Raw genomic sequence first — 13,455 nt, forward strand, 5'->3', positions numbered from 1 at the left:
ATGGGAATTACAATTCAAGATGAGATTTGGGTGGGGACACAGCCAAACCATATCAGCATGTTAATGGAGTATATAATAGTCTTAGCAGGAGTGACATGGTCCTGAGATTGTACTTTACATTAAGATTTTGAAAAATTGTTCATGTAAGATATGTGCTCATTTTAGAGATGCCATGTTAGTAAGCATAAACAAAATCCAATTGTTACATATTCCTGGAGGACTAAAGAAAAAATTCTATGTGTATGACAATTAAAAACAAATAAATACTTGTGTTTTCATTAGATGGGGGCCTTTTCAGTTCAAACGTACTGTTCCTAAATTATTGTAATATAGGTGTCGTGTAGAAATTACTTCGATTAAACTCTTTAGCTTGGAAATACTTTCTAAAGGGTAGGATGCTATTTGGTAAGCCTTTTAAAGTTGGTTTTGACAGCTAATTTGCTCACATAATAGCATAAAGTTTCTTCTCTTCTGCAACATATTTTTAAAGAGATTTTTTTTTCTTTGTAATGAATTCTGATAAATATGTGAGATAATTGATGGACCACATCTACATAAAAAAGAATTCAAGTCACTCAATAAAATACTCATGACAAATAGAATCTATTTAGACTCTTCGGCCCTAGGATTGCATTCTGTCACTGTGCTCACGAATAATACTGAAAATTTTTAAAAAATGAAAAGCAGATTAGTAGCAGAGGTTTCTTTAAGGCACTACTGAAGTTTCTCATAATGGGAGACAGGTAATGATAACTTTCAAGTAATGGAATCTATGCTATAGTACATTCACTTGACACATTTTCCTTGAATGAAATAGTTTTGTATTTTTTTAAATAAAAGGCAAGCCAGCTTTCTCCTGCCCTCATTTAATTAGGGCAGCTACATTGCAGGCACTAGGAAAAGCAAATGGGTGATTTTCAAATCAGTGGGGAAGATACACATACACATACACACACACACACACACACAAGCATGCATGCATACACACACAAAGATGGTACAATAGGAATAGGGTTTGTATAGGTTAATATACAGACATGCAATAGCAAAGAATGATGCCTGACTGAATCTTGAAAGACAAGACGAGTTAGCCAATACCGAGAGAGGTATTCTGAAGTCAGAACATGGTAAGTGCTTCCCCTTAGAGCAGGTATAGGTGACCAAAAATGTTGCAACTCCAGGAAAAAGACATCTGAGTGGATATTGATTATATACTTTAGGAGAGCATTTTTGTGTGGTGAGTTTGTATTAGATAGGTCATCTTTTAGATAGGTTACTGGGGCTTCAAAGGATTTAAACACATAATTCCATATTTTGGTAACAGAATTTCATAATTTGTTATATCTTCTTTCATGATGTGAACATTGGTTATTGCTTTTTAAAAAACACTTTAATACATATTATTAAAATTTGCATTTGACATCATATACACACAGAAGAAAATACTGTATTCATAGTATGTTTAATAATATTTTTCAGTGAATATGTCTATTTTTAAGTTATAAAATGAAATAAGTGGCACTGTTTCTGAAGAGAGAGACCATAGTATATAGCAAACACATATAATTTTTGTACTTGCCACTTTATAATTATTTGCATGCTTGCATGTTTTTCAAGACAATATATACTTGATTTGACTTAAAAATTCTACCATTTGTTCAATCTTTCCGTATAAATAATGTCTTTCTATATGAATTGCATTTCTTAATACTTATTTGTATAATGTCTTAGCATGATGAGACAATATAATAATGTGATAACCTGAAAAAGAATGGTATTTGTTGGGACAAGGAAGTGAGTCAGATCAAAGTGTTTCTTAAATGGGCAGATGCTGCTTTTGATAAAAAATTTTACATTGAAGCCTCCTATGTCCATTAACTCTGCCCTGCCAGTTGCCCTGTTAACTAATGACTGAGTGTGGATCTCACACACTGGCAGCTGTAGGCAGAAGTAGCCTAGGCAGAGCCTGAGGCCCTCTCTCCCTGTATGAGCCTTACTTCTGTGCCCTATGCAGTAATTGGACCTTGCCCCACCTACTTTAGAAGTAATAAAAAAATGGACAATATTTGCAGATGCCTCCAATTTACTAAGGACCAGAAAAGATAATAGTTTGTTTAGAAATCTGAAGTTTGGCCAGGCACAGTGGCTCCTACCTATAATCCCAGGTATTGGAAGGCTGAGACAGGAGGATTGCTTGAGCCCAGGGGTTTTAGACCAGCCTGGGCAATAGAGTGAGGTCCTGTTTCTATGTAAAATAGGAAAACTCAAATTAGCCAGGGATGGTGGTGCTTGCCTGTGGTCCCAGCTACTGGAGAGGTTGATGAGAGAAGGATCATTTGAGTATAGGAGTTTGAGACTTTAGTGAGTCATGTCGTGCCACTGCATTCCAGTCTGGGCAAACAGAGCAACACTCGGTCTCAAAGAGAAAAAAAGGAAATATGAAGTGTTTAACTCATATCTCTATGCTGGGAATGCAGTTTTCACTTCTGGCTCTTTTTTAAAAAATCAGATAAACAACAAAAACAAAATTTTTGAAACCAGCAAGCTTACTTGGCATTGTTTCCTATTGCTACCACCACATAGCTGAAACCTGTTACTGGAATCCTACCTGCAGCAGAACCATGAGCTAGATGAAGTTTTCTATCTCTGCTATCCAAACATCTAATGCTCTTGAGTTCCTTGTACCCTGTGGAGTTTCATACAATGCTATTGATTAGTTGCATTCTAATGTCATACTCCTTTTAGAGATACTAGCTTTTTAAAAGAGAATGTCTGGCGGGGCGGGGAGGGGGGAATAATATATAACACATAGAGATAAATCTCTAATGGTAGAATTTAAAACATCATGGTGGTGGAGTGTTGATGAGTGAGAAAATTGGGGACAGAGACTTTTGTCTAATTCTAAAATAAATGTTTCAGTCACTGCTTCCTCTCTTCTCTTTGTAAACTGGGGTTATTATTCATTATTATTACCATTTAAAAAATCTATTGAATTACCATGCCTAAATAGATAATATACAGGCATGAATGGGCTAGAATTTACCACTACTACTTTGAAAAAGATACCCTGTAATGATACAGAGAATGAACTGAGACTATTTTTGTACAATGAACTCATAGAAAAAATGATCATTGGTTCACATTGCAATTTGTGGTCTACCCTGGAATCATATTTTAACTAACTCAGCAAACACCTTTGTGGATGATAAGTAGTATTATCCCTGGAGAATAGTATATAGAAAAAAGTTACTATAATCTGAAATCTTGAAAAAGAAAAACTGTTACCCATATTGAGTCTATTAAAGATTGGATCAAAAGATAGTTCAAGATTAAGAATGTCCTGCTAAGAAGATGTCCAGTAAATCAGTGAGAGAATTAAGAGAACATCTGAGCTTCTGGCCTCTTAGAGAATGGAGTTGCTATTTCCTTTGAGGCCATGTTTATGATCATAGTAAGTGACCTGGGGAGACCAGTGCTCCTAGCAATGAAACAGATGGCATGATGTCCCATCACCCAGCAGCTCGTGAGCTAGAATGCTGACCAACTGGGAGAGAAATGTTAAATAATAACAAATTAGGGCATGTTTAAATAATGACATTGAATAAATCTTAGTAATTTTATATTTTCAAAAGACTTTACAATTTTATTGCCCATTCAGATTGTCTGAAATTCCCCTAATTCACTATGCTCTTCTTAATGCCTGAAGAAAGATCTGTTTGAGATGATACATATTCTGATGATGAATTTGTATTAAGAAGAAAGAAAGATGATCAGCCTCACAACTTGGTAAGGTCCTATAAAAATTTGTTAAAATACAGCATGTTAGCACTAGAGGGAGTTTTGGACATATGGAGGAATTGAATTTGTAATTGTGATCCTCAGACCAAACTTATGATCAAAATCATCCAGAAAACATGGTATTTAATCAGTTAAGGGTGGCCTTTGGGGAAACAAGCTTTCTGGATCATTGGAAAGCTAGGGTAGAGAAATTGATCAAAGACACCGAGCTTTGACTGCTTTCTTCATCAAGATGAGACTGTGACCTTGCTCATGCTGCACTTGATTCAAGAAATAGGAGAGCTGCTGTTTGTAAACATTCTTTTAAATGAAAGTGTGTCTGTTGCATCATAAGTTCTTTCTGGATAAGCGATTTTAACCACATGTATAAGAGGGCAGTGGCATGATAAAAATGTGGCAATTTCATATATCTGGCAGGAAAATGCCATAGTCTTTGCTATTTAACTGGGGACTTAGTTTAATTTTACAGTGGGCTTATGTAAGTTCAATTAGGTCCCAATTTTATAGATGAAAGAAATGCACTTTATGGAAGAAAAATGACTTGCCTAAACTGACAGATGTTCTTAGCGCCAGAGCTGGAGATAGAACCTAGGTCTCTTGAGCCTGCCTAATGCTTTTTTTATTTTTTATTTTATTTTTTTAATTGTCTGTTGCCTCATAACTCGGGGGGGGGGGGAACAACCCAACCCCATGGTTCCCCACTCCTTTTTTTTTGAAATGGAGACTAGCTCTGTCGCCCAGGTGGGAGTGCAGTGGTGTAGTATTGGCTCACTGCAACCTGTCTCCAGGGTTCAGGCAATTCTCCGTCTCAGCTATCCAGAGACTGGGATTACAGGCTTGCATCACCACTGGCTAATTAGCGTATTTTTAGTAGGGACAGGGTTTCACCATGTTGGCCAGCTGGTCTTGAACTCCTGACCTCAAGTGATCTACCCACCTTGGCCTCCCAAAGTGCTGGGAGTACAGGTGTGAGCCACTGCGCATGGCCCCCTGGTTTCTTTTAATGACAGCATTAGACTTCATTCATTTTTATGTTCATTCATGTATTTATTCATTTAGTGAATTAGTTATTACCTGTGGTTGTAGAGATCCAACAGTCCCTGCCCTCATAAATATTACATTATATTCAAGAAAGAGAATAAACTTAGTAAAATATGCTTTAATATATGTTTAAACGTGTTGAAAGTATGTCAGGTCGTGGTAAGTTCTATTTAAAAAATCAACTCAAGAGGCATGGGGGGTATGTGTAAAAGCAGGCTGCTGTGATTTTAGGATAGGTTGGTCAGGGAAGGCCTCACCGACTGGGTAGTCAGTCGTTAACCCAGTCATGTAGACTCTACTCTTGTAATGCCTACAAAAATCTATTTTTCTTTAAATGTTCCTGGATAAAAACAGAAACCCCCTGTCATGTCTTTTCTTGACCACAAATGCTTGTTTTTTTTCACTCTCACTCTCATATTTTTAGGGCTTTATCCTGCATTATCCTGCCCCAGTCTATTAAAAAAAAAAAAAAATGAAACCTGGATCATCTCACTCTGCTACTCTGAAACCTTGAGCAATTTCTCAGCAGGCCTTTCTTAAGGGCCTGTGCAGACTCAGTGCTTCTGCCCATCTTGGTCTTTGCACGTCGTGTTTCTTTTTATGAGTGCTTTTCTACCATTTAAAACCCTAGCCGTGTTTCACAGTCCATCTCAAATATTGTCCCTTCCATGAAATTTTTTGCTAGTTTCTCTGTTCCTGCTGATCCCCTCCTTCAATCCTTGATGATCCGCATTGGTCTCTAAATCATCTTTTCATTAGTACAGCTCCTGACAAATTATCACTGCTCCAGAAAGGTTTGTTAAATCAAATTGATATTTATGAGATTCCATTGACAATCAGAGATCTCAACAAAAAGTTGAGATTTTTGAGTTGGGTTCAAGATACTGCTCATGAAAATGCAGCCAAGGCCTAGGAGAAAAAATGTTTAATAGAATAGAATTCATTTCCAACAGAAAAAGGCTTTTAGTAATACAGCCTATTCTATGTTCAGAGACAGTTGGAGAGAATGTACTCACGTGAATTTATGTGGGCAGCTGGCTGTCAGCTGAACCATGTGGAAAGGAATCTGCCTTAAACTGTTTTCTGCTAAAATAAGCAATGTTTTAGAAATGTTGTCTATCTCTTTAGATTAGTACTAAATTATCCCACAGTTCTTTCAAGCTCATCAAGTTGATAATTGTTTCCAATGATCTGTAAACAAGCTTGCTTTAAACAGTTAACTCTTGCTTACTTGTGTAAAAGGTGCAGATAACAAAGGATTGGAATTTTTTTCTTTTACTTTAAGTTCTGGGGTACATGTGCAGATGTTGCAAGGTTGTTACACAGGTATACACATGCCATGTGGTTTGCTGCATCCATCCCCCCATCTCCTACATTAGATAGTTCTCCTAATGTTACACCTTCCCAATCTCCCCACACCTTGCTATCCCTCCCCTAGCCCCTCAGCCCACAACGGACCCCAATGTATGATGTTCCTCTCCCTGTATGTGTTCTCATTGTCAACACCCACTAATGAGTGAGAATATGAGGTGTTTGGTTTTATATTCTTGTGTCAGTTTGCTGAGAATGATGGTTTCTGGATCCATCCATGTCCCTGCAAAGGACAGGAACTCATCCTTTTTGATGGCTGCGTAGTATTCCATGCTGTATATGTGCCACATTGTCTTTATCCAGTCTATAATTGATGGACATTTGGGTTGGTTCCAAATCTTTGCTATTGTAAACAATGCTGCAGTGAACGTACATGTGCATGTATCTTTATAATAGAATGATTTATAATCCTTTGGGCATATACCTAGTAACGAGATTGCTGGGTCAAATGGAATTTCTATTTCTAGGTCCTTGAGGAATCGCCACTCTGTCTTCCATAATGGTTGAACTAATTTACACTCCCACCAACAGTGTAAAAGTGTTCCTATTTCTCCACATCCTCTCCAGCATCTGTTGTTTCCAGAATTTTTAATGATCACCATTCTAACTGGTATGAGATGGTATCTCAGTGTGGTTTTGATTTGCATTTCTCTAATGACCAGTGATCCTTAGCATTTTTTCATATGTTTGTTGGCTGCATAAATGTCTTCTTTTGAAAAGTGTTCATGTCCTTCACCCACTTTTGAATGGGTTTCTTTTTTTCTTGTATATGTGTTTTGGTTCTTTGTAGATTCTGGATATTAGCCCTTTGTCAGATGGGTAGATTGCAAAAATTTTTCCCATTCTGTTGGTTGCTGGTTCACCCTAATGATTGTTTCTTTTGTCGTGCAGAAGCTCTTAAGTTTAATTAGACTCAATTTTTCTATTTCAGCTTTTGTTACCACTGCTTTTAGTGGTTTAGTAATGAAGTCTTTGTCAATGCCTGTGTCCTGAATGGTATTGCCTAGATTTTCTTCTAGGGTTTTTATGGTGTTAGGTCTTAAGTTTAAATCTTTAATCCATCTGGAGTTAATTTTGGTATAAGGTGTAAGGAAGGGATCCAGTTTCTGCTTTCTGCACATAGCTAGCCAATTTTCCCAACACCATTTATTAAATAGGGAATCCTTTTCCTATTGCTAGTTTTTGTCAGATGTCAAAGATCAGATGGTTGTAGGTGTGTGGCATGACTTCTGAAGCCTCTGTTCTATTCCATTGGTCTGTATCTCTGTTTTGGTACCAGTGTCATGCTGTTTTGATTACTGTAGCCTTGTAGTATAGTTTGAAGTCAGGTAGTGTGCTGCCTCTAGATTTGTTCTTTTTGCTTAGGATTGTTTTGGCTATATGGGCTCTTCTTTGGTTCCTTATGAAGTTTAAGGTGTTTTTTTCCAGTTCTGTGAGGAAGGTAACTGGTAGCTTGATGGGGGGTAACATTGAGTCTATAAATTACTTTGGGCAATATGGCCATTTTCACGATATTCATTCTACCTAACCATGAGCATGGAATGTTTCTCCATCTTTTTGCATTCTCTCTTATTTCCTTGAGCAGTGGTTTGTAGTTCTCCTTGAAGAGGTCCTTCACATCCTTTGTTAGTTGTATTTCTAGCTATTTTATTCTCTTTGTAGGAATTGTGAATGGGAGTTCACTCATGATTTGGCTCTCTGTTTGTCTGTTATTGGTGCATAGGAATGCTTGTGATTTCTGCACATTGATTTTGTATCCTGAGACTTTGCTGAAGTTGCTTATCAGTTTCAGGAGATTTTGGGCTGAAACGATTGGGTTTTCTAAATATAAAATCATGTCATCTGCAAATAGAGAAATTTGACTTCCTCCTTTCCTAATTGAATACGCTTTATTTCTTTTTCTTACCTGATTCCTCTGGCTAGAACTTTCAATACTATGTTGAATAGGAATGGTGAGAGAGGGCACCCTTGTCTCGTGCCAGTTTTCAAAGGGAATACTTCTAGTTTTTGCCCATTCAGTATGATACTGGCTGTGGGTTTGTCATAAATAGCTTTTATTATTTTGAGATACATTCCATCTATACCTCATTTATTAAGAGTTTTTAGCATAAAGGGCCATTGAATTTTGTTGAAGGCCTTCTCTACATCTATTGAGATAATCATGCGGTTTTGTCTTTGGTTCACTCCTGCTTGAAGGAGGGGGAAGTTCCAGGGGACACGCTGGGGCTCGGCTCCATGGCACGAGCCACCGGCTCCAGTGCCCAGAATTTTTGCTACGGCACCTCCCACCTGACTCAGGATTGGAATTTAATAGGGGGAATTCAGTATATCAGTGTCCTTTCCCTTTGGTTCCTGCCCTACAGCATAGTATGCTGCACAACTGTGGGTACCAAAGCTTCACTTCTGGGAGATTTAGCCCTTTCTTTACCCTGAGCCACATTTACCAATATGAGAAAACTGCTTCTTCAGCAGAGTCTGGAAATGGATGGCTGTTTCCATATCCAGTATCCCTGGCATTAAGGTAGCGGGGGCAGCATTGTAGTTGGCCGTGCATTTTCCTTGGATGTCAATCTCACTGTCTAATTTTCCCTGTAACTAGCTAGTCAGCACCTGGTCTTTTCAGTTTCTGCTTTGTAATCAAGTCAAAAATAGTGCTGGTATTCAGCCTTAAATTCTCTATTCACAGGTTTGATTCCTGTTGGGTGAAAACCTTAAAAAAAAAAAAAATCTTGCTTAGACAATTAATTTCTGCATGGCAAGTTTTTCAGAGATATATTTGCCAAGAGGATATGTATAAAATAAAACAAATTTCCCATCTGCTGTTTCCAGCAGAAATGTCTGATTTTGAAATATCTTCTCTACCCAGGGATTTGACACTGTTGGGCAAGCTCGTAGTCCTAAATCTGAATCTCTCCTCTTAAACAGAGAAAGCCTTTAAATCCAAGGTAATTTTTTTGGTAAATGAGCCCATGTCCTTATCAGGTGATGGTCACGATCTCATTTTAAGAGACAGGTAAAAAAATTGTAAACTGTATGATGTGAAACTTTTTTCCTTGATTTTGTGTTAATGTGTTTATATTTCACTTCAAGTATAAACACTTTATTAGTTAGAAATGTAATTGGGAATTTTTCCTTATACTTTGAAGCTGATTGTGGAGTATTAAAACTCTACTCCTTACGTCCATCTGCAGCTATCCTGTCACCTACCCATTCGTCCTAGTCAGAACCTTAGGAATTACTTTTAGATATCTAAAACTGACGTGTTTTGCCTTTTACATAGCTCTTCTTATTCAGGTCACCAGCGACCTACATGTCGCTGAATCCAATGGGCAAATTTTAATCCTCGTGTTTCTTTACTGTTAAAAAGGCACAGATGCTCATTCTTTCTTTTTTGAAACGCTTTCTTTCCCTGGCTTCCAGCAAAGCCATGCTCTCCTGGTATGTCTCTAGTTTCCCTAGTCACTACTCAGTCATCTGTGCTTGTTCCTCTCCCTTTGACTAATGTCTAATAAGTGGAGCACACTGGGTACCAGTTCATGGACTTCTTCTCTAGTAACAGTTACTCTCTTTGTGATTTCATCCAGGCTTGTGGTTTAAAAACACATTGATATGCTGATGACTCCCAAATTTATCTCTCTGTCCCAGACTTCTTTCCTATACATCCAGACTCATATTTCCAATGGTCCCCTTCTCATCTGCATTTAGATGCTTACTTAGATTTGGAAGGCAGTATATCCAAAGCAGAACTCCTCCTCATTCCCATTTGAACTGCTGCCCCTGGTTCTCCCCATTTCAACAAATAGCTGTTTTATCCTTCCACGTGCTCAGAGCGTAACTTGAGGTTTTCCTTGAATCCTCTATCTTTACCGTTTTCATATTTTGCATCCACTCTGTTGGGAAATCTTTTGGTTCTTTCTTCAAAATATATGCAAAAATACTTCTTCTCACTATCTGTACCTCGCCGAGCGACCAACATCTGTCACCTGCTTCTTACAGCTTCCTAACTGGTCTCCTTGTTTCTGTCCTTGGTACCTTATAGTATGTTCTGAAGACACCAGTAACAATTACCATGTCCCTTTTCTACACCAGACCCTTCAATGTTTTCCTGCTTCTCTCAGAGTAAAAGTCAAAGGCCTTACAGTGGCTTACAGGGGACTATATTAGCTGATTACTTGTTAACCCTCTGAACTCATTTTTTTTCAAATGACTCCCCTTCCATTCACACTGGACTCTTCCTCCCTAAGCAAACATACCGGACCAGACAGTCAAATCAGATAAACATGTATTAGAGACCTTGCCCAGTATGAGACTCTATTAATTAATGTCAAAGACACAGGCATTCTAAAATCTCAGACAAATGAGAGAGAGAGAGGTCCAGGATATCAAGGGCAGCTTCCACGGTCCTTTCCATATTGGACAGGATTATCTGGCTCAGAACAGATGAAGTCTCCATATGATGCTCATGAGATTACCTCATACAGCAGGAATATTTAAAATATGAAATCTCCATTTAATAGTTGAGACAGTTCTGTCTGTTTAAGATATTATCTAAGAAAACATACCTCGTAAATCTTAGGTTCTGTTTACTATAGGTAATCTTTAGCTGGGGACATCTTGCTACAGGTGTTTCAGAGATTGTTTTTGCCTCTTGGATAAATACTATTAGTCTATTTACTTAGAACTTCACAGGACAAGGGGTGTAGACTTAGTCAACTGCCTTCTCTTCCAGGCCCCGCTCCCATTTCTTTTCTCCCACTGATGTTAAGCATAGCCCTGCTGCAGGGCCATTGTACTAGCTCTTCCTTACTACGGAAATGCTCTGGACTCAGATCTTCTCATAGCCTGTTCCTTAACTTCATTTGAGCCTTTACTAACCATCCCTGGCTACCCTATATAAGGTTTCCACCCCACTCCCTGATATATTCTCTTCCTCTTTCCAGCCTTTTTCTCTTTCATACTTATCCTTATCTGAAATACTACTATTTTATTTATTTATCTTGTTTATAGATTGTGTGCCATTAGAATAAAAGTTCCTATAGAATGAGGTTTTTGTTTATTGTTTATTCATAGTACCTTGAATGATACCCACCCATAGTAGGTTCTACTCTGTATTTATTGATTCAGTTTTTACTTTCTGAATCCCTACCACCACTACCTTGGCTGAGGACCTCATCATTTCTCACTTAAATTACCATAGTCATCTGCTAACAGGCTACTGGTAGATTGTTTCAAACATGATCTTTTAAAAAGTCAACTCTGGTCTTGTCTCTCTCTCCTGCTTAATAATCTTCAGTCTCTCCCCATAGCCTTCAGGATAAAATCCGTATTTCTTAGCGTGACCCCCAAGGCCTTGCTTACCTTTCTGACCTCAATGCAGTCTCTTTCTCACTCATTTGTATGTGTCTTTCCCCCGAAGGTCTTAATGCATTTTGTTCCTGAATTTTGTGCCTGAAATGGCCTATCTGAATCGTCTGCATAACTAGCTCCTTGATGATTTAGCCTAAGGCCATTTCCTGATGTTTCGCTTTATTTTCTTTAGTCTGGATTAAGAATTCTCCTATAGAAACCAGTACCTCTGTCTGATATATTATTTACATATTATGTTATACTTATCCTAGAAAGTATTTGTTTTATTCACTAGACTGTAGCCTTCCTGAGTTCTGTTAAAGACTTGATAATTTATTTCATAGTTGGTCTTCATAATGTGCTTAATGAATGAAGCCCTGAGTCAGAAAATAAAGGGAATTTAGATTGGTAATCTCTTTTTAAAAATAGTTCTGACTTGGTCACATGAGACAAAGAATGATAATTCCTTTATTAGTTTTCATTAATTTCATTTGTATTATACACAGAGAACAGCAACTATGTCAGTATTTCAGTGGGATGAAGTCAGAGAGGGAAATCATGTTGCGGGGAGGTCTTGGTGCAGGGATTATTATGAGGTTCACTTACCTCAGAGAGCTAAACTATGATGAGAGAACTTTCAGGACACTTGTTCATCTTTGTCCTGTATTAAAAGGCTGTGGAGAAATTAGCCATAATTAAATGCTTATCATGTTATTAAACAGATCAACTTAAAGAAGTTAATGGAAGGTTCTTGACCTATGTACTTGTTAACGTTATACTAAGAGTTACATGTTAAATAGGGAAGGGGAGATTTTTTACTGACATTCATAGTTCTCTGCTTCCTGGAATTTTCCTTCTTGATTCCAAATATCCCTCATTTTAAACATCACGGTTTTTTATCCCCACCTGTATTTATGCTGTAATCAAGAGTAGTAAGAATTACCATTTAAAAATTATCATAATGTACTGATTTAATTTAAACTGGTCTGTTTTTATTAAATTAACAAATGGGAAACTTGATAGGACAGTCAAAAATTCTCTTGTTATATTTGTAATATAATTTCTATGTCTGTAATTTTTAATCTGTTTTGACTGTATACACTTTTAGAGAAACAGTCTCTTCCTCATATATTTCATATGAAAACGACTTATTCCTATATATTTTCTAAAGTAATATAACCCATTATGATGAAATTGTTTTGCAAAATAGACTTCCAAGGTGTATAAGAATATTGTTATGAAAAAATATCTTCATAGGCAGAGACCTTCACATTATCTTATAGGTGCCATCCCAAAATTTTGAATCTACTTTGTTCTTTTAGTTAACATAATCTCTCTAGATTAGTTCTAAACATGAATTACCTTATACCAGATTCTGCTCTGTAGTGACCTGGCCGAGGGGACGGTGTAGCTTAATCCCAGTTTTGTACAACTTGACATCCATTCATGAGCCATGTAATGATGTTTTGGTTAACAATGAGCTGCATATATGATGGTGGTCCCATAAAATTATAATGGAGTGGAAATATTCCTATTATTGCCTAGTGAAGTCATAGCCATCATAACATTGTAGCACAATGCACTACCGGTGTGCTTGTGGGGATGCTGGTATAAACAAACCTATTGTGCTGCCAGTTGTATGAAAGTCTAGCCCAGGCGTCCCCAAACTTTTTACACAGGGGGCCAGTTCACTGTCCCTCAGACCGTTGGAGGGCCGCCACATACTGTGCTCCTCTCACTGACCACCAATGAAAGAGGTGCCCCTTCCTGAAGTGGGGGGGCGGGGGGGCGGGTAAATGGCCTCAGGGGGCCGCAGTTTGGGGACGCCTGGTCTAGCCCATACAATTATATACATTATATAATACTTGATCATGATAACAACTCTGTTACTGGCTTATG

At 37.7% G+C, this 13,455-nt stretch overlaps 1 protein-coding gene across 6 annotated transcripts in view; it reads left to right on the forward strand.

Moving 5' to 3' along the window:
- The window catches only part of IMMP2L (inner mitochondrial membrane peptidase subunit 2), a 923,127-nt gene that overhangs the window by 295,449 nt on the left and 614,223 nt on the right, over nucleotides 1-13,455 (forward strand). The window contains exon 5 of one of the 6 annotated variants that reach the window (XM_074379219.1): nucleotides 3,659-13,296. The exons of the other annotated variants lie outside the window; for them this stretch is intronic. Coding sequence (XP_074235320.1) covers nucleotides 3,659-3,678 — 20 coding nt within the window. The 3' untranslated portion in view covers nucleotides 3,679-13,296. Of the gene's footprint in view, nucleotides 1-3,658; nucleotides 13,297-13,455 lie in introns of those variants that run through there. 6 annotated transcript variants of the gene reach the window in all.

The sequence above is a fragment of the Saimiri boliviensis genome, chromosome 10 (genome assembly GCF_048565385.1).
Source record: "Saimiri boliviensis isolate mSaiBol1 chromosome 10, mSaiBol1.pri, whole genome shotgun sequence".
In the NCBI taxonomy this organism is placed as follows: Eukaryota; Metazoa; Chordata; class Mammalia; order Primates; family Cebidae; genus Saimiri; species Saimiri boliviensis.